Source organism: Hyposmocoma kahamanoa, unplaced genomic scaffold (genome assembly GCF_003589595.1).
Source record: "Hyposmocoma kahamanoa isolate Upper Pololo Valley unplaced genomic scaffold, ASM358959v1 220, whole genome shotgun sequence".
NCBI lineage: Eukaryota > Metazoa > Arthropoda > Insecta > Lepidoptera > Cosmopterigidae > Hyposmocoma > Hyposmocoma kahamanoa.
Window position 1 is genome coordinate 4,608,200 of NW_020653740.1, and position 27,940 is coordinate 4,636,139.

The window sequence follows — 27,940 nt, forward strand, 5'->3', positions numbered from 1 at the left end:
AAAGGAAATGTAGTAGATATATTAATACTTAGTAAAATTAAGACTTTCGTGTGATTTGAACTATGAGAAGATCTTGTCTACGTCAACTACAAAAGAAAAGAAAATAACAATGGAAACTTGAAGAATTTAAAAAGGAAAATAGACAACGCAAACGTTAAGTAGGAGAATTATTATTATAGGAGAATTATAATTATTATTATCCATCTAGAATTATTACAAAGTCCATGTCTATACCGCAGCTATTGATAAGTTAATCAACTCACAAACGGTTCAAAGGACAGTTTCGTGATCATCATCTTCGGAGATGGCAGGTCCATATTTATCCCCGTTACCTGGAGATCTTCTAACAGAGTACATGTTCGGCCGACGCCGGCAGCGCCGCAACCGAACAACGTTCACACCACAGCAATTGAGTGAGTTGGAAAGCCTTTTCCAGAAGACTCATTACCCTGACGTGTTCTTAAGGGAGGAAGTTGCTTTGAGGATCAGCCTTTCCGAGGCTAGAGTCCAGGTGAGGTCAATAATGTTAATAAACATATCGGTGACGAACATTGTTTTGTTCGACTTTATTTTTATAGTTTAAAGTAGCAGTAGAGTTCCTTGTCAAAGAGTTTGCCACTACACTGGACGATTTGCGCTTACTTATTTCTGCCGCCAAGCAGTAATGTCAGAATTACTGTGTTCCGGTTTTGAATGGTACCTAAGGGTGCTGGCGAAACAGACACAGGCACATGGGACTTGTCAAATTATGTGTCAGGGTGACGGGTGCAGTCCTAAAAGCTCTAAGTGGTACTGCAACTGTTGTAAGCAGGCGTGTAGCTTATCATCAGGCGCACGACTTGTTCGTCCCGTCAATTGATATTAAAAAAAACTTTAGAGTAAATCTAAATGTTTTTTTCTGAAGTAGTGACACCCTTTTTCTATATCACTTGATTTAAAACATGCCGGATATTTTATAGTACCATAGCGTCAGTTGTATGCTATATTGAAACAAAATTTTATTTTAGTTTCAAATACCATACTTTTTACAATTAGAAGTAATTTTAAGCAGGAGTGTTCTTATGATTCAAAAGCAGTAGAACTCTTTATGAAAGAGTTTATACCACCTTACCCAATTCTGCCGCCAAGTGGTAATATAAGCATTACTGCTTTTTGAAAGGTAAAGGTGCTTGTGAATTTACAAACACATGAGAATACCTATGTCTCGGGGTGATGGGCGTAGTGGCAGTGCTTCTCAGACCTTTGCAATTAAAGCTTTGAATGATACTGCAGCTGTTTTGGGTAGGCCCCACGTCACTTGTTATCATAAAAAAGGTAGGTTTTGTTATGTCAATACGGTACTTACCTTTGTTCTATTTCAAATCTTTCTCTCGTCATTGCTGGTTACAGGCCCCCTCTAAGGAGATGCTTTAGCCATAGTCCTCTACACTGATGCAGTGCTGGTTGGGGATTTTACGCGTTTTCCAATATATATCTGTAAAATGACAGGAGAGACGTGTAAAGATTCTAAGTACAAAATTCGACTGTACTGTTATTTATTTGTGAACCTATTTCGATGATTCTTTTTTTGTTGGAAAGAGGGTACGTCAATATTGGTACCATTTAAATTTAGAGAAAATATTCCACCTGTAAGAATGGCAACCTAGGAGATGAATCCGGTTTCGCAAACTTTCCGATAACCGATTTCAATAAAACTTGTCAAATAAATGTAACTCGACAAACTTTGAGGTCTGTTTTTTATAAAAATGTTACAATTATGCTTAAATAGATTAGTTATACAATTTCACATATACAATTTGTTTCATGTAGTTCTTATTATTTTTATGACTTTCATGCGATAACAGCACTTTTGACGTATGACCATATTATTATATGGCTTCATATCAAGGGCACGAAATATACGTTACTTAGAAACCAATGTTATTGGTAGATGCCGCTACAGGGGTTCAAACCCTCAACATCTCAATTGAAGAGCAATCGTTCCTCCACGAGGCTACCGTCACATTTCTCTGTACTTAAATGAGATTTAAAAGATTGTACAATCACAAAATTCAACTCACTCCAAATACAACGATCGTTGCAACGAGCAGTCAGAGTAAAAAGAGCACGCCAGTGTGAGCTAGTGTAAGTTGCATCCTGGTGTTCTTTTTTACAAGCTTATTTAAGTATTTATTTTATTTAGGATATCACGTGAGTCAAATTTCTGAAGAAAAGCTTTCATAGGTTTCTCACGTGGCGTTACGGTAAAAATGTCGTTTAAAGCTAAAAAACAAAGATATTCAACAAGCACATCGACAAATTCGTCTCGTTCCCTAGCTCCATTGGGAGAGCGATATCCAGCCTTTTTTCTTTCCTTTTTTTTAATAATATCAAGTGACGGGATGAACAAGGGATGAACAAGTTGTGCCTGATGGTAAGCTACACGCCTATCCATAACAATTGCAGTGCCACTCAGAGCTTTAAATCGCAGAGGTCTGAGGAGCAACTGCCACTAGGCCGTCACTCTGCGAGATAAGTTGACAAGTTCCATGTGCCTGTAATTTCACCAGCACCCTTAACCTTCAAAACCGAAATCCTGTAATGTTCAAATTACCGCTTGGCGGCTCATTCACACGGAACTCTACCAACACTCAGCAGCAGCTTGCAGCTCATTCTTTAACTTGGTTTGTCAAATGTTGCAAATCGTTTTTAATATACTTTCAGATCTTTGAGTTGTGCAAACGTTATGTTGAAACTCAATAGCTATGCAAAGCAGTGACTAGTTGTTAACCGACTAACAAAAAAAGGAGGAGGTTCTCAATTCGACTGTATTTTTTGTATGTAGGTTACGCGTTACGTTACGCTTTTTTTGTTGGCAAGATGGTATCTCAGTATTGGTCCCATTTAAATTTGCCACCTATAAAGGTGGCAAACTAGGAGGATAAATCCGGTTCCGCATACGTTCCGGTAACCGATTTCAATAAAACTTGCAATTACATGTAATTCCATCAACTTTTGAGGTCGGTGTTTTTATTATTATCTACATTTAAAACTTTTATCTGTTGTCTCTATAATGATAGATATCATTACCTGTATAATTTGCGAACGTTACGTAACTCTACAATCTCTACCACTTTAAATATTTTCAGGTATGGTTCCAGAACCGACGTGCAAAATGGCGCAAGCAGGCCCGCCTTCAACTTTTACAGGACGCCTGGAGGATGCGCTGTCTTGGTTTAGGTACTCCACCGCTGCCTATGCCAGGTAGGTATCTAATTTTTATGGGTGAGCCTTTGCTAAGAACATAGCTCCACAAGATTATAACACAATACGGGATAAAAACGACTGACTTGTCAGTCCGAAAGAAAAGATTTAAGCCAAGTTCATCACAATCTCGGTATAGGCGGCTGTCTCTAATTTTTTGAGTTTCTTGTAAAGTAGTTCGTCCATGGAAGTTATACCATTTCTGTCACCGAGCAGTAATGTGAGCATTACTGCGTCCCGGTTTTCAAAAACTGCAGGCACATGGGCCTTGTCAACTTTATGTCTCAGTCTCGTCAAAGCTTCACTGCAATTGTTATGAATAGGCGTGTCGCTTACCACTAAACCCACGACTTGCTTATCTAGCCAGTTCATATTATAAAAAAAAGTTTACCAATTGTTACTTGTTCCAACAGCGAAGGAAAATATTGTGAAGAATCTAGTATATTGGAGAAAGCTTCATAGACGTGCAAATATATCTCCAATTTTCATTGAGCCAGCGTGGTAGACCATGGCCTAAATCTAGAGGACACTTTTCACCAGTCGTGAACAGACCATTTGGTTAGTCGACGGCCGTGACGCAGTGGTTAGTATTGTAAGCGCTAGACAAAGAGGTCTCTGAATTAAGACGTTACATGGTATCTCTGAAAATTCTGAGCTTGTAACGCACACATTCTCTAGGCTATCTAATAGACTGAGCCGCAACGCGGTCTTGCGCCGAAAAGTTGTTGATGAGTTACTATAAAACTATTTAAGTGTGGCGTTAAAATAGACATTAATATCGAGTTCTTAGGTTTTCGCGATTGTTACAAATAGGAAATGAAACTGTTGGTCACGGTTGACCATGGGACCTGTAAAGGGCCCGAAACGCCGGTTTTTTTGAAAAAACAAATATACGCGATTTAAATCCGGAAAAATAGTTTCATTTCCTATAGACATTAATGTTCGTGTTATTGGTAGACGAAATTAATTCTTTGAAAATCAACAACATGGGTGAATTCTTTTTATACAATTTTTAAACAAAATTTTGAAGAAAATCTTTCATAGTTTTCTCACAGATGGCGCAAAAAAGCCATTTAAAACTAAAAAAAACCAAAATCTGCAGCGAGCACAAAGAGAAATTAGTAAGGTCTGCTATCTCGTTGCCTAAATTAGGTGGGAGTGAGAGAAATTTAATTTATTTATTATGTATTATGTTATGAGTACATTTCGACCTTTTCTAAATTGGTTCTTATCTAGGTGTTCTTGGTAGTGCCTCCGAGTTCATTTCGGTGGTTTGACATTCATAGTACAGCGAATTTTCTAGCTTAAGACCAAACAATTGGTGTGCTTGTCTGGCACACAAAAAAATAAAAATTCTTTATTTTTACTCGTTTAAGTTTAAATTTCACGAGTATCACGTAAGGTTTGGATGGTTATACAAATACAGTAGAAAAATAACGAGCTGATCTTAAGATATCATAGGTTTTTGTAGCATTAAAGTTCCTTGTGAAAGTGTTCATCCAGGGAAGTACTGCTATCTTACCTATTTCTGCCGCCAAGCTGTAATGTGAGTTGTTGATTACTGCGTTGTTGCTGGTGAAATTACAGGCACATGGGCTTGACAACTTGTCTCAGAGTGACGGACACAGTGTCAATACCCCTCAGATCTTCGCGGTTTGAAGCCAATTGTTATGGACAGACCTGTCGCTTACTACCAAGTCCACGTCTTGTTCATCCCATTACGTGGTATTACAAAAAAGATACTTTGGGAAATAGTTAAATTGAAAAAATATATGGATTAAGATGTTACTTTGCGGAAATCAATATGAATGAATATGAAATCGTGCAAAATAGCTTAGCTTGTGTTGAACATTTTTTCATACAGTTAATTCTCCCACTCTCGACTACGATCACAATCAACACTAACTTCACCACCAAAAATACATTCGATACGTTTCGCCTCTCTACGAGGCATCATTATCTGTTAAATTTTTCCATTCAATTCAAGCTATTTAATTTGCAGGTCACACAAAACCAGACTCATCCCCCGAAGGTCCTGATTCGCCGAACGGGAAAGAATCTCCTGAACCGCTACCACCGGCTCCAGAAAATCGAGAACTCAAATCACCACGGCAAGATCCTTACCTGCACCATTCAAATATTCCAGAACCTATACCGTCTATTCCACCAGCTCACGACATGACAATAGCCTATAGAACAGAAGAAAGATACCAGCAGCCTTTCTCGTTCACACCATTAATGATGCCACCAATCGACAATACAGATATAACACCAACTGATTTAAGAGTGATGACTGCAAAGAGTTGTCCGTGTCCAGAAGATATTGTCGAACCACAAAATTTAGCTTATCACCAACGAGAAGACAGTGATAGTGATGCAGAAATAGATCTTACATCTCATTCTAAAGACGATGAACTGAGAGAGTCAGAACGACTGGCTAACAGGATAGCTACTAGCATTTTCAGAAGTGACGCGGTTCTGCATGATCTGGTCCCAAATGACTTGAGTCTTGTGAAAAATGGCGAAAGAAGAAATAATTTGTCTATGTAGTCGCGTAGTTCATTTCTTGTCCAATGTTAGTGTCTACCAAGTAGGTGGTTTATGATTTACGAATAGCTGATTTATAAATAGAATTGAAATGTAACCGTTATGTCGATACCGTTGAGGGTTTTCCGTTAATGTAAATACATTGTAGTGATTTTTGTTTTTTAAATACTTAAAATGTAGTAAAAATGGTTTAGTTCTCGGAGTTAGTAGTAAAAATTGTAATAAAACAAAATAACAAACTGTAATCTATTTATTATGACTTTACGTATGCTTAAGTAGATACAATCTAGAAATAACAGTAGAACATTAAATATAGGAATATCACAATTATTTCCATTTTATTCAGACTAAAACCATTGGAAAAATCTACTCCTAAAACAAATTAGGCTTACAAATACATCTTAAATTATTAGTCAGTCAGTCTGTCAATGAGAAAAAGGTGCAAAATAAATGTGAATAGCATATAAAAACTTTTTTTTCAATAAATAACACACACTATGTAAACATCGTAAACGTCTCCGTAAATAATGTTCAAAACAATAATATAATTTTAAAGTTTTTTACAATTCATGTCATTGATTTTGATTAGGTACGTTTATTACATATCTAATCTATGTTCTTAAACGCATAATGCTATATCTAAGGTAAGCACCGTACTAGCACCAAATATTTTTTGTCACTTTTAAACATTGACTTACAAATAAATGGACGACGGGTCTAATACAAAAACCACGAAAAAAATGTCCCAAGTCAACCTATTCGAAATTTAAATTGTCATGTCATCGCAGTATCGCGCTGTCCGTAGAACAAATGAAGACTAAAGCGGAGTGTCGCGCTCTGTATACGATTTTAGCGCCTTACAAGTGCGGACACTTTTTAGCGCGGACCCGACGTCCATATAATTGTAAGTCAATGCTTTTAAAGGTATTTACCATCATAAGTCTAAAATTCTTATCAAATCGTATTCGATATACTTGAAAAGCATTATATCATACTTACAGAGTCTCTCAAGTAATATATCGGCAAGAAAAAAGCGAATTATGAACTAATAAATGTCATTTGTTGCTACCCTACAAATTATAAAGATTGGCAGAAAAAGCACCAAGTGCTTCTTTCTAGTCTTTTTGATTAATAATTCGGGTAGTAATAAAAGCTCCGAAAATTAAATTAAAAATTAGCCTATTCAATTTATAAATATTAGCGCGTTATTTACTTGGGTATCGAAAACTCTTGTGAAAATAAAAATAGGGAAACTACTGAATGAAATACTGAAAGTTCCTAAAAATCTTGCTGACGTGACTACTTACTCTCCGAAAACTATATTGTTAGCAATCACCTATTGGCGGTTTTCCACAGCTCATTTTTTGCCGGGTGAGGCGTGGTGGTGCGTAGTAACGCATTGAAAAACGAGCCGCGGGAATCCATATTATAAATTAAAAACCTACCTTATACATCTCTTAAACTTTAGTATTTCTTTCGGAAGTTAAGTATATTATTGGGAATTACAGTATTTTTCCGTAGAATTGTGATTTGAAAAAGTACTGATTGTTTACTAAATATGATTAATTTTGTCAGTATGCACTGTTTATTTTTCAGTAAGTGATTTTAACGCTGCTTAGTATATCAGTTAGACTTAGTCGCTAGTCGCTACAGTCCCATTTGCTTTTCGGAATCTTTATTATTCCCCTAATAATTGCCATTTATGGCTAAATTATACAATTATTTTCTACGTTACTGTTTTAAGTGTACTTATCGAAAAATAATGATAAGTTTTGTGCGACAATTATCATCGCAGTCAGGGTGCACCATAAACAAGATAATTATTTCCAGTCTTTTCTACCGTCTTTATTTATTGCATGGCCCGGCGACCGTAAACATTAGTACCATATGGACAGACAGAGGATGTTTAAATCGAAAGACCCTTCTGAAAGATAAAGGGAAATGTCAAATTATATTTCTGAAACCCATGAAACTGTTTCAATTCTGAATTTCAGAATTTATTTGTTTTCAACGTGTATATAATATTGTGTTTTAGATAATTGATTCATGTATTAACTCCGTCAAGTGCTTAATTCAACTCAAATAATCAACTCATTCAAGAACTTAAAAATCTTCAGACTGTCTTTTATTTTAGTCCTTAACCTAGTCAGTGCTAAATATTGGCTAATTTTAATTAGTGTATTGATGGAACTCTCATCAAATAGTTTATTATTACGTTATGTGGTGTCCTTGAAAGTCCTCGAGCTTATATCAAACTCATTGCTTCCTAGTTAATTGACTGATTCGACCGCGTTAGGTATACCAAAAAATTATCTGTGGTTATCACGCTAATATAGACTGACCACATTAATGTACGTGTTAACGGTAAACGAAAATAGGTCTCTGAAATTTAACAACGGGGGATGAAAATTATTTGTCATATTTTATGAGCACAGTTTGGCAGTATTCTATAAGCATGACATGTCATTCTGTGCGCACCAGCCGGGTGACATGGCGTCGGGGCGTAAGCCGCGATTCAGAAGGCGCTCGCGCAATCTTTGGAGGCGCGGTTCAGCAGCATTTGCGCCTGATAATGGAGTGGACCACAATCTCTCAGCTACTGCTGCCGTTCTGGGCCATACTCGAGCATCTGCACAAAAGAACAAATGGTATAGCTATTAATTAATTACCTATAGACGTAACTAAGTTAAAGAAGTCAAAGACACGACGCAAGCACATAGAAAAATTCGTGAGGTCCGCTGGTTCGTTCCGTGGCTTAGTTGGTATAGCGTATGGCACGGTAAGCTAGAAGACGTCGGTTCGAATCCGGCCGGATCGAAGAAATTTTTTCTGAGTGTTTGATCTTTGTATTAATAATTATAAGTTAAAGAAGTTTATTATTAGGTAATGGTAAATTAAATGTATGTATATATGACCAACTAGACTACACTTTCAGATCTAGGACCAACTTCTAGTAAGTAAAGTGACACACACACAACAAAGCGCAATCAAGAAATTTTTGAAAATAGCGAATAAAAATTCCCGTTTTTCCAAACGTTACGTTAATAAGGTGAAGTGAGATCCAGTATAGACGTTTTGACGTATTTCGACCACACAGAAAATCAGTTTTTTCGACGTTAAAATACGAAATCAAGGCGTTTGTTTTTAATTGATTTGGTTTTTAATTGATAATGAAACATTAAATACTGTGCCTCTACCATGAAATTACAACGACAGTTAGCTAGCGACAGCGTAAAATGTTTGTATACAAAATGGTGTTTCTTCTTATGACCGCTAGGGGTGCTGTATAATTTGCCATACAAAATTATGAAGTAGTTTACGCGGCCGCTAGCGACAGCTGTCACAGTAAACTCATGGTAAAGGCACTGGCAATGAATTATGGGGCCCAAAACAAGATTGACAAATTTCCCTATAACTTTCATTTTCTACTACGTTCATTTACGGAAAAATCACTTTCAATGTTATTACAGATATTTAAAAGAAATTTTCTCGGGTGAGAAATATTTCATAATAAATATGCCACGGAACTATCACCTTATTTTACAGTAAGTATTATATAAATGTGTAAAGAACTGTAAATATTGGTAAGAGCATCCTTACCAAGTTTTATAAGCTTAAGCTAGATGAGGTTGTGTATCTCTTACGTTGTTGTTACGTTGTTAGATGTCTAAATCGATTCAATGTTTGTTGAACATTAAATTAATTGCCTATTTATGTGCACAGGTCAACAAACGGCTGCGATAAGTGAGACGCGAAGTAAGCAAAACTACTAAACTAAAATATGTGATGACACCGTATAGAGTATATTTTATTTCTAAAAGGCAAATGTCTAAGGCTCAATTTACACTGGCGCAGGGTGGAAGTGTCGCAACGCGTCATGTTTTTCGCCTATAGCATATTCATCCCTATCTTCCCATTATTAAGGTACAAATTTGTGTTATGCAAATATGGAATCAAGCGTCGACGCGCGTTACTTGTGATGCGTCAGACGCCGACCACACTGTGATCCGGCCGCGATAATGCGAGCGCGCGTCGCCAGGCGTTGTAGTTGAAAAACAGGACGCGACGCGACGCTTCGACTCAGCGCCAGTGTGAGTTGAGCCTAAGCGTCATGTAATGACTTTTTCCGCGTCTACGTCACACGCTTCAATTACGCAACTACCGATACCATCTCGCCTTAAGGCGAGTCACAAGAGGAGAAACATGAAAAACTATTTTGTTAGATCGAATGCTTTAGCTATTTAATATTAAATAACGATCTTACAAAAAATATACGATACACCTAAGGATATTGTCTAAAGAATGTGTTCATTTGTTACACGATAGAATGTACTTTATCCGATCATATGAAATCCTGAAAACAGGCTACATTAAAAGTCTAAAACGAATTATTTAAGAATAATATATCTAACTTTGTACATAATTTTTGCATCGAGATATTTCTCTTTAAGTACTACAGACAACTTGTTAAATTTTGGTTTTCAAACTTGAAAATTGTCCAAAGCGGTTTAACAACACGCCGCGCCACCCGCTGCAGTTGCCATCGGGCGCTAACTACGTCGGATCTGTGTCAAATTTCCTCCGTCTGTTTTTCATTCATATTAATTTTCAGCGCGCGGATTGCGGGACGCGAGGGGTTGAGAAATCTAAACTCGCATTCAAATACCTCGCCTTAAGTAGTTTAACTTCCTTTAAGGTGCGTACAGATCTAGAGAATGCGCTGCAAATGCGCCTGTTTATGAAAGACTCGCGAGCTGCACACGTGCATTACGTTCCAGTGCCATTCGAGCGCCACACATGCTTGCTTGCCTGCAAAGGAGCATTTAACGCACGCAGTGTACGCACCCTTTACACTTTTTTAGTATACAAAAAAAAAAAAATACTCACCCAGTCCTAAACGATCAATGTATTCGCTCCACATGGCTACTTCTCCTCCTAAGACGTTTGAATGTCCAGGCAGCATGTGAGAGTACATCCGCCTCCAATTGGAGAATTTAGTTGTCCCCCAGAACCCATGGTCCAGATACCAGACGTCTTTGGGTATGGAAATAGCTGAGTAGCCGAGACCAAGTAGCTTGGAAAGCATATCACTGTTTATTGGCTCCCAAACTTCGATTACGTATCTGGAAAACAAAATTTATAATAAATTCGACTTTCGTGGTTCAGTGTGTATCAGTATTGCCAAGTTCAAAGTCTTGTCGATGTTGATCCTGCTCGTGAAAGACGGTAGATCATAAGAAATTACGGTGACTGGACCAGGAAAAAACATTGTAATTATGGTATATTATACTTTCAAAAGTAACTTAACTTTGTAATAATAACCCTTTAAGAGAGTGAATTACCATACTTTATCTTGTACTTAAGTAAATATTAATAATAAAAAAAACATTTTAGTGCATAATTTACTTTTTACTAATTGTAAAGTAAAATTTGAATTATAATAAGAAAACAATTAAAAATTAAATTTGAACATTTAAAAAATAAAGAGAGGAATACCTTAGTAAAAATTTGTCTAAATATAATCCTTTTTATAAAACAATAATTATCAAATCTCTTAATTTTTATAAATGTTTTGATTTAATCTTCTCAACATTTCCTCGTCAGGCTTAAAATTTACGCTTATTTGCCTATCGTCGCGTCGCCTCTTTCTCAAACTCGCCTCTTATAAACAGTAATTATTCAGGAGATGGCAAAACTTTTTGTTTATTTTAAATTTCTTATCAGGAGTGTTAATTTGGATGCATTACTTTAAGAATAGGTAAAAACTAGTGTCTAAACATTAAGGAAATGCGATGTGACATCAGCCTGCAACATTTTGTATAATCCAAGTTTGAGAAAATACGAGTTTAGTTTAGTTTAGCGCCTTTGAATAGACTGCTGCATCAAAAGATTTCCTTAAAGGGGCGGTTATTATTAGTTAAACCGCACACATCGATCTCGCACCTCCTTTACTGCAAAAAATCCAGCTACTGCAGATTACGGCAGATTTTGTCACCGTTGTCCTGTGTCGACGGTAGGTAGTAAATTTGTGCTGAGTACGATGGATTTATCGTAATTACGGTGCACATAGCAACACTGGTATATATAAAAAAATCATATCCTTGATGTAATAAGGCGACATCCGCAAAAATACAACTTTTCAGGGCCCCAAGTCTGCTAATTTTAAATCACCTCAGTTGTTCGTCGATAGAGTGCCAATGGCAGGATATTGTACGTTTGGTATTCTGCTGCTGTAACGTTAAGAGTAGTGGCTTGTCAGTAGCTAGCCATTGAGCTACTGTTCAACTGCCCTTGCAAGTTTGTGGTAGTCTGCTCTTCAATGGCGAGTCGATGGTGTAGAGTATTAATATTATGTATATTTAATTTGAAGACTAAATTGCTGTTTAAGCGAGATAAAAATTAAGATATTATTCATATCTTATTATTCATAATTTCCAACGTAGTTTTAGTAAGGCAACATCGATCGTTAGTAATTGAATGAATGAATATGCCATCACTGCCATTCCACTAAGACTCAACCGCCATTGCAACTGGATCTTAAAAGAATAGCAAATACAATCATAATTGCAATGTAATCTCAATGGAATTACAATGACCAACGGTTTAAAGGAAATTAATATAATTGGTCCCCTAGGAGAAAGTTTTAAAAATATACGAACAAAATCAGTTCTTATATTTTAACTTTTCAAGCTTATAATATCGACGCACATACTCAACATGGCCCCGTACTAAGGAAACCCTGTCTCGCGGGTCCCGTGGACCACAACTACAAATTACACCCAAACTCACGAGAGAAATAAATGTAGGCCGTACAATATTTATCCCGGCCCGGGAATCGGCCCTGGGACCTCTGCGTGGCAGTCATGGTAACCGTTCGGCCACGGAGGCACCTTAAATAGGACAGTCACAAAATTTCACATATACATAATTTGTTGCATGTGATTCTTATTATTTTTATTATTTACATGTCGCACTGCTAATAAAATATTATATTAACTCAAAATGTTAATTTATTCAGTACAGCTGAAAAACGAATTACTCAGTTCCCGTGAAAGATTATTATAATTTATGTATAGGTTAAAATTTATTAGACACCTGAACAATTTCCTACTTGCCAAATAGAAGTACATTTAAAAATAATTTCATAAGTAAAGACTGTTTTGTCCTGAACTAGCTCACAAAACGTTTGTCTCATTCTGGGTTAAGTAGATATATTTTAATGGTTTTTTACAATATTCTAATGACAATTTTATTGACATGTAGAGGTACAAATTTTACGTTATGAAATGGTTATAGGTTATCTTGAATTTCACATTTTTTGAGTTACAACACTATTGTAATAGTAGTGCGATGTGATAATAGTATATTTTTTATCGAGGGACTAAAACGAACCAATATGTATATACTCGAGGTGTCTTATATTCCGAGGGTCTATATTTGCTTTTAATCTGGTCAACCGTGACCATGGGAACTGTAAAGGGCCCGAAACGTTGGTATGTTTGAAAAAACAAAAATACGCGATTCAAATCCGGAAAAATAGTTTTATTTCCCATATATTGTTTCACTCATTGAACTTTAACTTTTAGGCACAGACTAGAGTAAGTACTGGCTGTTTGACTGTTTGTCTCGGTCAATCGAAGTAAATTAAAAAACTAGGCTTAAATTAAATTAGGGTTAAATGATGCACTTTACTCCCGCTACGCAAGGCTCATATTGACTATACTAATAGAGCATGAGAAATTTTTTGTTAATTTTTGTACAAATTATTCGAATATAAGTGGAATATGAACGTTAATCATAAAATATAATAATGTTTCTTTTTATTCTTCGGCTGCTTAACGATTGTCCAGCGTGAATAACCGTTAAACCTCGAGTTCGATTCCCAGTGCCATACTCTCGGAACAAATCAGGAAAATGTATAATTTCTAAATTGGTTCTGGTCTGGGTGTTCTAGGTTATGCCCCTTGTCACAGTACAGGAAATTCCCTAATTGAAGAGTAGGTAATTGATGTGGTTGTCTGACATTTAAAAAACATGACTCGTTATTACCAAGTACTTAGTCTCTTATTGTAAATAACCCTTAATAAACACTACAATCAATCTAGCATTGTTTTCAGTGTTACCACGACACAGGAAAAGGATATCCGGGTAACACGGTCAGAGTTACTAATTGTGATTTAAATACTCGTAGATAACGTTTGTTTCAGTCCGCAAAAACTGCCTATAGTCTAATAAAAAGAAACCATACTGAGAAATCACTTTATAACACGTGGTACAGCGATACTAACTGAAAATTGCGATGTAAATGACCGATGACGTGATGTTGAAGATAAATTTTATTTATCTGCGACATGTCGTCGTGAGATGAATGACCGGGGGCATGATATTTACAATTGCCATTACTTTGCTCTCTTTTTGTTTATTTGTTTCCATTTTGCACATGTACATTAAAAGGTCTTATAATAAAATTCTGTATGGTCCATGACCCAGTCAAGATTAACTGACTAACGGACTAATTATTAAATTATTATACTTCATACTCAATTAATAATAAAATCGACGTGAGCTTTCCGTGAATGACTTTATTTTTCAATTAAAAATTCATTTACAGAATAATATGTATATATATTTTTGGATGCACACACATGCATCCACTTCGCAAGCAATTAATAGTACTGTCTAGTCGCTTTTTGTTTCTTATTTTATTTTACTAATTTGGTCCCTTACTCCCTATTACCTAGTAATGTTAGGTTTCATTATTCAAGGGGTCCCCACACTGGTGAGATGTAATACAGGTGAAATATTCACATCAAGCACGAGCTTCCACAATATGCTACTATAATGTAGGTACTAAGATTTACTAAGATTTGTTTTAATGTATTTTAAACCGACTTCAAAAAAGGAGGAGTTTTTGTTGTATGTGTGTTACGCGATTACTCCGGCATTTGTGAACCGATTTTGATGTATTTGTTTTTGTTGGAAAGAGGATACCTCAGTATTGGTCCCATTTAAATTTGAAGAAAATATTCCACCTCTAAGGGTGGCAAACTAGGGGATGAATACGGTTTCGCGCAGTTTCCGGTAACCGATTTCAATAAAAATTGGCAAATATATGTAATTCCACCAAATTTGAGGTCGGTTAATACTATTTTCTTTTTTGATTGATATTGGAATTTTATTATAGTTTAAAATAAAATCTTAATTTCAAATAGAGTGATGTGTGAGTGAAGAACGCGCATATGTCACTTATTCGTACCCTTATTATATTAATACTACATGTGGTCTCAAAAAGCGTTTATCACATGAAAGAAAGTATTGCGATCGTTGCAGCACTCTCATATATTGAAAGTATCATTAATTTTGTTATTTTAACCCTACAGCATTTGTATCGTTGTACCTACTTACGTTTTCAGGGGCATTCGATTGGCGTACACAATCATTCTTCTTATACTGAAACTGTACGCGGCTAACTGCTGACAATTCAATGGATTCCTTCGTATTCTGGTATCGAGGGGAACGAGGAAGTGGATCGGCTGGCGAGAGAAGGCACAGAGACCGACAACTTGATTCAATTTGTACCTTGGGTTATTGATGTATTATTCAAGGTTCGAGATTATGTATTATGATATGTGGTCAGAATAATTCGATGTAAGATCCCGTACAAAAGGCTTATGGTAGAAAACAACCCAGCCAACACTTTCTCGGTCCCCATGGTTCAGTTTGTTTAAAATCAGCAGACAAGACTATCTTCACTCCGACCACATTCCATTGATTCTTATGCATTGCGAAATTTGATTGGCGCATTTGTAACGAATGTGGAATTGTGGAAGCCGTGTATCACGTAACAATGGAATGGGACACCATCCCAACATGAACACGTACAACTTCGGTAAGATTAATAGCATCCTGGCAGCTCCGATCTCTGAAGAGGCTGAGCTGCTACATAAATTAGTTAACGATGACAATTAGGCTAAGAAATGTGTATACTAAGAGAGCCACTATGAGGGTGGCATTTGTAAAACCCTCTATGAACAAATAAAGATTTTAAAAAAGCATAATAAGTTATAATCTTTCCTGAAACCTCTATCCTGAAAAGTTGTCATTTTGCAGATGCGACCTTATTCCGCTAAGTCGTTTAGAAACAGACGAAATACTTTTTATTTGGCATTATTTTGTACGAATGAAATAAGATTAAATATTTACCCGGTTAATTAATAACGCTTACTTACCTCTCGCTATCCAAATATTTTTCAATCCTATTAGGTTTAGTAAGTTCTGAAGACCAGAGAATGACCTTCTGCGGTTTTCCACCCTCAGCTGCAAGCTCCTCATCCCATATCTTCAGGGCTTTCGAATGGAACTCCGCCCATAGCTCGAAGAAACCGCTCGGATTGCTCGAGTCGAAGCCCTTGGAGTTCATATAATCTAATATCTCTTGTGATGAGTTCCAACAGCTGAAGAAAAGCTGCAAGAAGAAAATGAAGTAGGAAATATTCAGGTATTCCGTATACAGGAATATGAAGCGGAATAAAGATACGGTACGACTTGTAAGGGCATGGACAAATTTAAGTACCTGGGTTGCACTATTACCAACGCTAACCAAAGGGAGGATGAAATCAATATTCGCATAGTAAACGCGCTATCATGTACAGCAGCCCTTCACAAAGTACTGGTGTCCAAGGTACTAAGCAGGTCTACAACAGTTCGTGTCTACAAAACATTAATTAGGCCAATCGTAATGTGTGGGTGTAAAACATAGACACTAACCCTGGAGGAAGAACATAAATTTATTAGTGGCGGAACGGAAGATATTTCGAAAGATTTTGGGACCAACCAAAAAGAATTTGAGAACTGGAAGGCCAGATTTAATAGAAAGATAGAAGAACTAGTGTCTAAATCTGCCTGACTTCGCTGGCTAGGACATCTGGAAAGATTGGGAGAGGATCGAGCTGCCAAAAGAGCGTATTTGAGGCAACCTACGGGTCATCGTCCAGTGGGCCGTCCAAGATATCGTTGAAAGGATAGAGTCGCCAAAGACCTAAAGGAGCTGAATGTATCCGAATGGTCGGAATCGGCACAAGATTGACAGAATTGGCGTACTTTGGTATCGGAGGCCAAGATCCACTTCGGGTCGCTAAGCTAGCGACGGAAGTAAGTAAGATTCAGATTAGTTTTCTCTGCCTAATTTCAGTGTCAATTTTTATTATTTCAATGTTCTAGAATATTATCATAAAGTGTTATTTAATATTCGAGTACAGTATCCTTACATAATATTTAATATTTTACGATAATATACTTGAATAATTAAAATTGCTAACTACAGACTGAGTCAGGAGACATCACGAATGTGCTTATTGCAGATATCTGTATCGTGTAACTTTAACTTTATTGCCGTCAGAACCACCTGTGAGAAACTCAAAAGTTTCTTCACTCAGAATTTTAACCAAATTAGGTTCGAGTTTTACTGGATTAGTCTTCGTTATTCTTAACTATATGTAATCCAACTGTAACCTAATTTTATATACTTTACACAGTTTTATAAGGCACCTCTTCTTTAATTACCTCATCTCCACCCATGTGCAAAACTGCAGGTTTAGGCAGCATAGCCGCAATATCTCGATACAAGCTTCTCAAGACCTCGTACATCTTCGGATTAGCTGGGTTCAACTGACCACATGGGGGCTGGTAGCAGAGGTTTCTCCACTCTGGAGCATTAATGCATACTGCTAGATCTCCAAACCCATAGTCCTACAAACAAAGAGTAAATTTTCATTTCTACAATGAAAATAACTGGTCAATGTCATAAGGTCCTGATTTAACACGAAACCAAACAACTTATACTACGGGGACATCTAAACCTTTTGCATACGTTTGCAGTAAAGATAATTGAAAGGATTATCAGCTATTAAATTAGGACCTTATATATATAAGTGGAAAGGCAAACGCACCTTCCCCCATTGCCATCCGTTGCCAGCGTGTCCTGGCGAATCAATCTCGATAATCACACGCACGCCTCGAACTTTCGCAAACTGTATCAAACTCTCCACTTCATCTACAGTATAAATTTCATACGCTGAATACGCCCCGTACCTGAAGACGAAAATACACAAGTTGTGGTTTAATCCGTACGCCGTATGTCTGGTAACAAAATGAGGCCCCTTTTTGTAACATAATTTTACTGCATTTTCCTGAGTAATGTAGAAAGTCACTAAGAGACAACATTTTTAGTTAGCAGTAGAGCTCCTTGTGAAGAGCTCGTCCAGGAAAGTACTGCCACCTTACCCATATCTGCCGCCAAGCCGTAATGTGAGCATCATTACGTTCCGGATTTGAAGCGTAAGGGTACTGGTAAAATTACAGGCACATGGGCTTTTTCAACTTATATCTCAGGGTGACGGACGAAGAGGCAGTGCCCCTCAGATCTTTGTGATTTAAACCTCTCAGTGGCACTGCAACTGTTATGAACAGGCGTGTCGCTTACCACGAGTCACATGACTTGTTCGTCTTGGTATCATAAAAAAAAACAAGAATTGGTTTCATTGCTATTGCAGAGTCTAGCCAATAGATAACGGCAAATCTTTCGTTGTTTGGAGAATACCAATGAACAACAGGGGACTACCGGTTTATTATTGATTTATTTATGTAACTTTGTCACGTATGTGCCTACTCCAAAATAGTTCGTAGTAAAGAAAAATAACGCACTAAACTATATGCGTCTTAGGGCGCCTTGAAATTGGACACTCGTAGAAGCACTGTTGTAGCGTCACTGTTGCGCTACAGCCGCGCCACTACTAATTTCATACATTTAGCAGCGCAGTCACACTCGCGCCACACACGCACCCCTTTTGCAAACTACAAAGTGTATGAAAATTAGTAGTTGGGCTGCCGCACCACAGATGCACCATAGCAACGTTTCTACAAGCTACTACTATTTGGAGGCACCCTAAGATTGTCTTGCGTTAAAAATTGGATAAGCAGTTACCACTACTATCAGTATTCACATAACATTATTTTTCGAAATGGGACTATAAGAAAATAAATAGGTACCTTGTAAGTTGAGGAACACGAGTTGATTCCAAAGGAAAACTATGAGAATCCGTTACATGCCAATGAAACACGTTCATCTTTGCGGCAGCCATGCCGGTTATAGTTCTCTTAATATCTTCTACTGGAAAAAAGTTTCTAGAAGTATCTAGAAGAAGTCCTCTGTGTTTGTAAACTGGGTGGTCCTTGACCTTAGCGCCGGAAATAATACGTAGAGTACACTTGAAATGTTCAACATTTTCGGGCATTTCGGCAGCAATTAACTGGTTAAAAGATTCTAACCCGTGTCGCGCTCCGAAAACTGTTTCAGCTGATATGTGGACAACTACATTGCCTTCTGCAATAGAAAATTACACGTTAGATGTTGTAGTTGTATGTATAGAACCAATTTCTCCCAAACATACAGAATGTGCAGCTACAGTAAGGCTTAAAAGTTGTGCATTCCCACCGATCGATTTTGACAAAAAACACTTAACTTCAAGGGTAAAGAAGACGAACAATACTGGACTTTTATATGTTATTCTTCATTATACGTAACTACTAAACTACGCAATGGTCTTATTATTTCACGCTAACTGAATTTGATGAAATTTGGTATTTGCTTAAGAACGAACGCAAAAAAATTTTTTTCACATGTAACCCTTCAAATGAACGCAAAAATGGATTAGCACATAAATCTAAAGAAATTTACAAAACTAAGGCGGTGATTAGGTAAATTACTCAGTAATCATTTAGTATTATGTAGAATATCGAAAACTGTTAACACAGTAACGAGGTGTAGCGAAAAAAACCACTATCAAGAATAACACAAATGTTCTAAGAGAACAATTAATCTATTTCAATATAATATAACAACAAAAAATTAACAAAATTCTTACCATACTTTGAGTTGTGTGTCATGCCTGTGTGTTAATAAATATTCATTAAATCACTAAACTATATTAGCAAAGAACATATTGTCGGCTAAATTTGAAAACCTCATAACGCCGTTTTTGGACGAAATCCCTTTTTTACAGTTAAAGCTTAAATATATTTCTAGACCTTTTTAAGTCATAAAATAGGGGTATAATCATAGGTTGTCATATTATTTCTAATAATTCTGTTTTTTGTGCCTAATCAACATTATTGGAGGTTTCAAGGTTTACGAATTCAAGACAAGATTTTTAAATTGAAACTTCTTTAAAGGTGAATGTTAATTTCCAAACTTTAAAAGGGGATAGGTTTCTCGGTGAAACACTTTAGTGATTTATATTCTCTTAAAACATAAGACTATTGACATAGTATATATAATAAGAGTAGTATGGGCACTTCATATAAATGTTGCAACGTCGCTTGTATGTGTGCATGCCCGTGCGCCGTGTACGGACGCACACATTCGCGTAATCTCACGATGCACTCGAGTAGCATAGCGCACGGTTAGTGTTTAAAAATGACATCAAATGGTAGACGAGTTTGTGGATGTTTGAACAAGAGTGCCTTAAATTCAGAATTATTCAGCATTTCATTTGTGTTTCATAATCATACAACATAATATACATCAAATATCATAATCAGATACCAATTCGCGATGCTGGTATAAAAGTATCAATTCGTAAGTACCTACTACATTTAACAAAGGTTATATATAAATGTTATATACAATATAGCACGAGAATACTGTGTGCTTTTTTAAATTATATTTGTGACCTGTAGGTACAACTAATATGATAATATACGTCTAACAACCCTACTCACCGAACGAAGTGCAAGCACAGCGAACAGGCGGGAGTTGCCCTACTGGCTCATATTATACTACACTATTGATTATTTCTCTTCAACCTAAGCAAGCAACTGTTGTTGCAGCCATTGCTGCGTTCCGATTTTGAAGGGTAAGGTTGCTGGTCAAATTACATTCACGATGAAGGATGAGTCTTGTCAACTTATGCCTTTGCGGTTTAAAGCTCTGAGTGGCACTGCAACTGTTATGGACATGCGTGTTTCATAACACCAAGATCACGACTTGGTGTGGTCCTGTCACTCGATACAATAAAAAAATAAAGCCTTGTACTGCCTTAGATACAACCGCCTTTGCGTATAACGTTATCAGATTTTTTTTGCCTATACATTATCTATAATAAAAAAAACTTAATAAGCGCACAATTTCGACACGAACCTTTAGTTTGAACATCGAGTATGTAAGATTCATCAGTATCCCAAGTTAGCTCCGTGTTCGATGACTTAATGTTCAAATAGACGGTGACTGGAGTATCAAAAATCTCTGTAACGTTGTTTCGACACTCTGCCATCAAGTTGCTAGAGGCTACTTTGGTCATTGCAACAAGTAGAGGTCTGACTGCAACTGGAACGTCAATCATGTCATATCTGAAATGAAGAAAACGTTTATTATAGAATCGCTTAGTAAAATTAATGAAACTCATTGTTCAAATATCTATTCGATACTATATACAGATAATTATTTTATGAAAAAAAACAACCGACATCAAAAGTTTGTTCATAAGGTTTTTTATTGGATTAAATTCCATTTTCCAAATTTTATTGATATTGGTTAAAGGAAAGTTGGTGAAATCCAATAAACCTAATTCATCCCTTAATTGGCGGTGGAATTTTTTCTTTAAATTTGAATGGGACAACTTTTGAACACACACACACACATTGAGAACATCTTCCTCTTTTGAAGTCGGTTAAAAATGTGTTCAATATCTTGTATAGATGTAGTGGACAGTACAGTCAAAATTGCCTAAATTGAAATCCGTAATTTTTGCTCGTTATATTTCTAGAGATTCTTAAAACAACACTAAAATAAAATAGAAAAGAATTTTAGAACCATTCAAAAACCAACCAAGATTTAGAACCTTTGAATATTATATAATATTATATAAAGCACAAATACCACAGATGGCCAATACTTATGATTAAAATGTAATGTTCAAATCGGTTATCCACACGATGAACTTAAACTCTCCTAGGATCAGTATTTTCGACGATATTGTGCAAAGAACATAAAATAAAGTAAAGATAAACACGAATTTGAGTTGAAAACCTGTCATCCCGTCTATACGTATGTATATCGAAGCCGTAAGTATTTAGACGGTGTTTTGTTTTTTTTTATTACAAGCAACTGTAGCCCGGTTGAAGCTAAACAACAATGTTCTCTAAAATCCTTATGTTACATTTTTAATGGGGAATTCCGTATTAAGTATATAATCATCACAAAAACCTAAGAACTCGATACATAACCACAATTATTAAATACGCAGATCAAAGGGTCAAAGAAGCACCGTTACTCAGGAGAACATCTCCAGCAACCGTTCATTGACTCTGCCAGTGACATATTATCAATTTACATAAAATCTTAGTAAATATCCTCAAGGTTTTTACCCAATGTGATTGACCGGATATACAGTGTGTTAAATTTGTCGTAACACTTTGTTTGTCATAACGACCAATAAATTTTATTTATCCGATGTTTCAATCCAATTGAAATTTGACGGTAGTCTTTGTACTCGAAACACTAATATTATACATATATTCCGCTTTCGTGAAGATTCAATTGTAACTTCTTGCAAACATACGTCGAGCAAAGGGACAAAGTTGACATTTGTGAAATTGCCTCATTCTATTCAAATTTCACGCATGCACTCAGGTCATAAATTATAAGTGCAGATACGAAGAATGTAAGCAATAAAGTCATCAATTACCCGTTTTTCGCTTTCCTTCTTTCTACCTGTATTATTTACTTTATACAGATAACGAATTGTAATCTTTAAAAAAATTGTAATGTACACACGCCAGCACTTCAAGCTACACATTGACGTATTTTGTTCCGTTGCACTGGAGGCGATTTTCGAACAAAAATGTGTAGTCTGATGTGCCGTTGTCCGTAATTAAGGTTAAAATTTATTTGAACAATAAATATTTTTCACGTTTATACAACAAAATAATTTTATTTTTGTTTTCCATTGTGCTTTACTTATTACCTACTTTTCAAAACGTTCATTCTGTTCCATAAAATCATAATCTATGCTCCTGTAACGTACTTGACGTTCGACAAATTTCAAACGTTGATTACTATGAACGTAACATATCTTGTGTGTATTTATCACCGACTTGAATGGAAATACATTTCATCCAAAAACACGTGAAATATATATACTATTTCTTTTTATTCCTCACAGTAGTTAACTTCGCAAACAGCCTGTTGTATTGAACGCCGACTCCTACGCAAGGAGCAATGTGACCATGTGGGCGTAAAGATTTAAGGATTCAAGTTTGTTATTACGTTTTTTTTGTACTTGTTTTGTTGTGCTTTGCAAATTTTAAGCATGCTAAATGCAAAAATCCAAAAGTTTATAATCAAATAAAGTTGTAAAATAAGAGTCTTTATACCTACCATTTGTTTAAAAAATATTATCAGTTTTAACATTATAATTATTAGTACAACGATTGATTAGTACACTTAGAAAAAACTCCTTCGATCCGCTGGAAACTAAATAAAGTAAGCCACGGGACGAACCAGCGGACCTCACGAATTTTTCTATGTGCTTGTCGGATCTTTTGTATTTGCTTTTTTAACCATTTTTTATCCGTACCCGATTTTTTGTAAGTATTCCATCTTTGTATTAATAATTATAACAAGCTATTGGAGTAATTTCACAAAAAATAATTGAATATCAATTCAATAAAAAATTGTCTATATTTTACTATTAACAGTTGTTCGAGTTTATAAATATTTTCAAGTTATTGACTTCTTGTTGTTGTTCTTTTAATGATGGAAAATCGGGGAAAATGAACTAATAATAATTAGGGTGCACGAAAGGAGCCTCCCCTCACAACGTAGAATTCCATTCCTATACTTTTGGCACACCATGGGCTACAATCAGCTAGTCCAATACCTTTAGATTCGATTGAACGAAAAGCAAAGAGACTTCTTAACAACCACTCTCTTGTGAAGTCGAAGTATTGTAAAGTTGTTTTTTTATGATACCAAGTGGCAGGATAAACACAAGTCGTGCACCTGGTGGTAAACGACAAGCCTGTCCATAACAGTTGCAGTGCCACTGAGAGTTTTAAATCGCAAAGATCTGAGGGGCACTGTCACTGCGCCCATCACCCTGAGACATAAGTTAACAAGTCCCATATGAGTTTCATCAGCACCCTTCCAAACTGTGGTGGAATGTAGTAATGCTCACATTACTGCTTGGCGGCAGAAATAGGTAAGGTGGTAGTATAGTTGTTCACACCCTACGTGTAAATTGTTCGATAGTACACTAATTTGGCCATAATAATGTAAGCTATGCGATGGCTACATGTAGTAGTGTAGCCATCAGTGGCGACGCGTCCATATAACTCGATTCCCACCGGCTTGCCTAAAACTTTTCAATACGTAATTTACTACACAATTTAAGTATAGAATAAGTTAATCAGTGAAATGAAGGGTACTATATATAGATTATCTTGTATCTAATAAGCGTTTTACTTAAGTGTCGCAAGGTGGCTTTTTAACGTCAAAACAAGTTTAAGGTAGGTGTTTTTTGTTCTGTGCCGACTTTACTAACGACTATTTTCAAGCTTCACCACTGGTAGCCATCGCATAGTTTTTCTATAAAAACCATTTTTCCATAAAATCTTGAGTACTGCAGAAGTTGTCAATTTTCTATTGGATATATAGTATGCGTAGGAACTTTTCAATTTAGTTTCACTTTCACCATTCCTCGTTCGGTTGACTAGAAAGTCCGGAACTCGCCATCCGTACATATCACCCATTCGCACTTTGCTTCCTCATTCCTAATATGTACTGCAAAGGGCTAAAATGCGCTACTATGTATTTAGCCCCTAAAATACGCTTTCCGCGTTTTCCGAAAAGCACACTTTCGGAATATTCAAGACTGAAGTAAATAGGCATTTTTTAGTATTTATTTCATTGAATGTCATGGTGTTTTACTGCCATATATTATTTGTGAAACGCTCCACAAATTTATTGTTATTATTAATACAAAGATAGAAACGTAAAGAAAAATTCCTTCGATCCGACTGGATCGCGACCTCGTCATACCGGGGCTATCGCTCTCCCAACTGAGCTACGGAAAGAGTCAGCAAGCCTTACGAATTTCTCTATGTGCTTTAAAAGTTCATTAACGCTAACGGAGAATATTTTAAGAAAATAAATTCATTTCTGACCATTTCTAATTTTTTTTTATTCACTCCGGAAACTTATAGTGCGCCACACGTATTACGTAGTATATATACCTAATTATTAACTAGGTAATGATAAACTTGGACACGCCATTTCGAATACCTTGGTTACCTTATATAAAACCTGTCCCAAATACAATCTTTTAAGTGCTGTTAATATATTTTTTTAATAAATCTTCAATATTATTCTAGTTAGTGAATTAATGAAAAATATAATATTATATCGATATAAATACGTAATGAACATGTGTTATTCTTAGCATTCTTTTAATAGAATTAAAGATAAAATATTCGCTTAAGAATTTACGCTTTGTTGCCGCTCTGACCACGTAACGTAAATTGTACGAGAAAGTGAGGAGTCCTGTCACTTCACGCACACATTTGCGCGTGTGCAGATAGCACCTTGTTGTATGTAGTAGTAGTAGGTAAATAACTTTCGACTGTTGTATGGAGTGACCGGGGTGTGGCACTGTAAAAACAATTTCAATTCAATTCGTTAATATTAATTTCATTTCAATTAATTTGAATAATTGTATAGAATAACTTTATTTTTGTTATTATTATTATTGTTTTCATCTTATTGTTATTACAATTTTTTCATCATATTATTATTATTAGTATTTTCATCAATTATTTTATCTTTATTTGATGTTTGTTTGCGATTTGTATGTGTAATCGACCACGTAGAGCTGCCATGGCCGGGTCGGGCTGAAAAACAGAGTTAAAAACATTGCAAACTGATTTCAACATTGCCCTGAGCTCGTGTCTAATATGTACTTTATTTTTTCTATTTTAATTTTTTTTATTATTAGGTTGTGTAAGATGGATATTTTATCTCATTTCCATAAATTATTATTTTTTGTTTATTTGTGTGAAAATAAATGGTTTAAATGGTTTAAATGGCTTAAACTTCAAAACCTTTTTGTATATTTGAATTGAGGTATAGTTAAACCGTTCGTGCTCTCATGATTATTCCACGAGTCCTATCGTACATTAGTTTTCATTAAAACAAATTCAACTGCAAGATGCCAAAAAAACAATATTGTAATAAATAACATATAACACACAGAAAATTTTATTCGATATCTCCATCAGTAAAAAAAATCGATAAGGGACCAAGATAACTACGGCGTTGATACGGGGAAAGATACGAAGTATCATTAGACACAATTATATTCTCAAGTCTACTCTGAAAAAGGTATGTCTCTGCCAGGCTCTAAACACGTGTTTTTAGTAGAGTCAAAAACTGCATCAACAAGTTGACGCCTTCGGGTTTTACTACCAAATTTTTATTTCAAGAAATATTTGTTTTTTTTTTCGAGAAATGTAATTCTTCTGTACTTGATCTAAACAATGGGACGTATTTACAAAGGTTTGGCCTGAGGGCGCAGCGTGAGGAGGTCCCGGTTTCTCGGAATTTGAGAAAAAAAATCTAAATTGATTCTGGCCTGGATGTTCTGGACAGTGCCTAAAAATTTCGCCCTTTACAGGCCCCATGGTCACGCTTTACCACACTTTACCATCTCAATCAGCCGTGACCACAGGACCTGTAAGAGCCCAAAACAAAAAACAAATACGTGATTTAAATCCGAAAAATAGTTTCATTTCCTATGGATTAACCGTGTGTCATTTTGTTTGTTGTTGTTGTTGTTGTTTCTGTTTGTAGCGACTAGGATTTTAATCTGTTATAAATGAAAGAGACGCACTACGACTCTTTCATTCAAAACAGATTAAATTTGCGGCGGCGGTCGGTGGTTCCTTTGATTATATTCCAGCACTGAATCCTTTGCATCTCGTCTCCAAGTATCTATTTAGTTATAAAATTATTATATTATACAAATATATTTTGTCTGTAAGTACAGTCCTGTATTTCTAGAGTTTACTTGCAGCGAGTTTTCTTATCATTATCTTAATAACCCTTTTCAATTTTTCAGATTAACTGGGCGAAGCGTACGAAATAACGATTTTAAGATGAATGCATAATAAAAATTCAATTTTAATTTACTTTAGTTTATTTAGCTACTATTTTATTATTATGGCGAATTAATGTTACATGTGTATGTAGTCGATTTATGTAACTCTACAGACTGTAAGAAAAATAACTAGATCTCGATACGTTTGTTTTTATGAACTCAGTCATGTCGAAATATGGTCAGATCTTTCGGTTACATCCTACCTATATGTATTACAGGCTCTAAACTCGTTTGTACTAAAATTTGAGTTACCTACTTTATCGATCCACTTTTTTAAAGAAACAACTTTTAATTTATACTATAAAAAGGGAACTATAAAGTATAAGAAGTATCAAAACAAACGTTTATAGTCTATAACCGTGTCGAGAGCATGTATAGTTTACAGAGCGGCGCGTGCGCAGTGACGCAATGGTTCTCGCTCGGAATAGATGCGGAGGCAGACGAGCGACAGACACCTGCGTTGTTATGTCCGCTATTCCAGGTAGGGTTGGCAGCACAGAGCTACGGTGGCGTTGGCGATAATGGACTACAGTTACTAAATATTGACCGAAAACCAAAATTAAAAAAATGTTTAACTTCAGTATCTAAGTTGTGGAATTTTTATATGATGAATATTGGCGTCACCATTTCTGGAGTCATATGTTATTTTTTAGTCTCTTTAATATTGTTTTGTTATGATGATGTTTAAGCTCAGTATTGCAATACTAATAACCAATTTATAAAGACCTGCCGCACGCCCACCTCTGTTAGGGGACGTCGTCAAATAAATGATTTTTCAACACATTTGCTCGTAACGGGCTTCTTATTGTATCGCTTTTAGGCTCATAAACCTAGCTATTGAACACGCGTTTGTAATTATATTACAAAACGTGTGTGTAATAAGTATAGGCTTAACCGGATTAAGATGTATCTCACAACAAGGCCTATGTATTAAAACTATG

General features: G+C 36.0%; 2 protein-coding genes across 3 annotated transcripts in view; one reads left to right on the forward strand and one right to left on the reverse strand.

Moving 5' to 3' along the window:
* The first annotated feature begins 226 nt into the window (after nucleotides 1-226).
* Nucleotides 227-5,831, forward strand: LOC113228003 (retinal homeobox protein Rx1). The gene is made up of 3 exons (XM_026461119.1): nucleotides 227-511; nucleotides 3,129-3,243; nucleotides 5,246-5,831. Exons 1-3 carry the CDS (start codon nucleotides 305-307, stop codon nucleotides 5,791-5,793), a joined length of 870 nt encoding a protein of 289 aa, XP_026316904.1. The 5' UTR covers nucleotides 227-304; the 3' UTR covers nucleotides 5,794-5,831.
* A 1,189-nt stretch (nucleotides 5,832-7,020) lies between these two features.
* LOC113227851 (chitooligosaccharidolytic beta-N-acetylglucosaminidase) overlaps nucleotides 7,021-27,940 on the reverse strand; it is a 46,446-nt gene continuing 25,526 nt past the window's right edge. For both annotated transcript variants that reach the window (XM_026460913.1, XM_026460914.1), the window contains exons 4-10: nucleotides 20,987-21,195; nucleotides 18,838-19,171; nucleotides 17,739-17,880; nucleotides 17,353-17,538; nucleotides 16,020-16,255; nucleotides 10,678-10,913; nucleotides 7,021-8,419 (exon numbers count right to left, since the gene is read on the reverse strand). In XM_026460913.1, the coding sequence (XP_026316698.1) occupies nucleotides 8,238-8,419; nucleotides 10,678-10,913; nucleotides 16,020-16,255; nucleotides 17,353-17,538; nucleotides 17,739-17,880; nucleotides 18,838-19,171; nucleotides 20,987-21,195 (1,525 nt within the window). In that variant the 3' untranslated portion in view covers nucleotides 7,021-8,237. The remainder of the gene's footprint in view (nucleotides 8,420-10,677; nucleotides 10,914-16,019; nucleotides 16,256-17,352; nucleotides 17,539-17,738; nucleotides 17,881-18,837; nucleotides 19,172-20,986; nucleotides 21,196-27,940) is intronic.

Bases quoted from the DNA above. Each gene is read 5' to 3' on its own strand.
- LOC113228003 (XM_026461119.1), top strand. From the start codon at position 305: ATGGCAGGTCCATATTTATCCCCGTTACCTGGAGATCTTCTAACAGAG. The intron at 512-3,128 runs GTGAGGTCAATA...AAATATTTTCAG, and splicing joins TTTCCGAGGCTAGAGTCCAG to GTATGGTTCCAGAACCGACG. The intron at 3,244-5,245 runs GTAGGTATCTAA...TTTAATTTGCAG, and splicing joins TCCACCGCTGCCTATGCCAG to GTCACACAAAACCAGACTCA.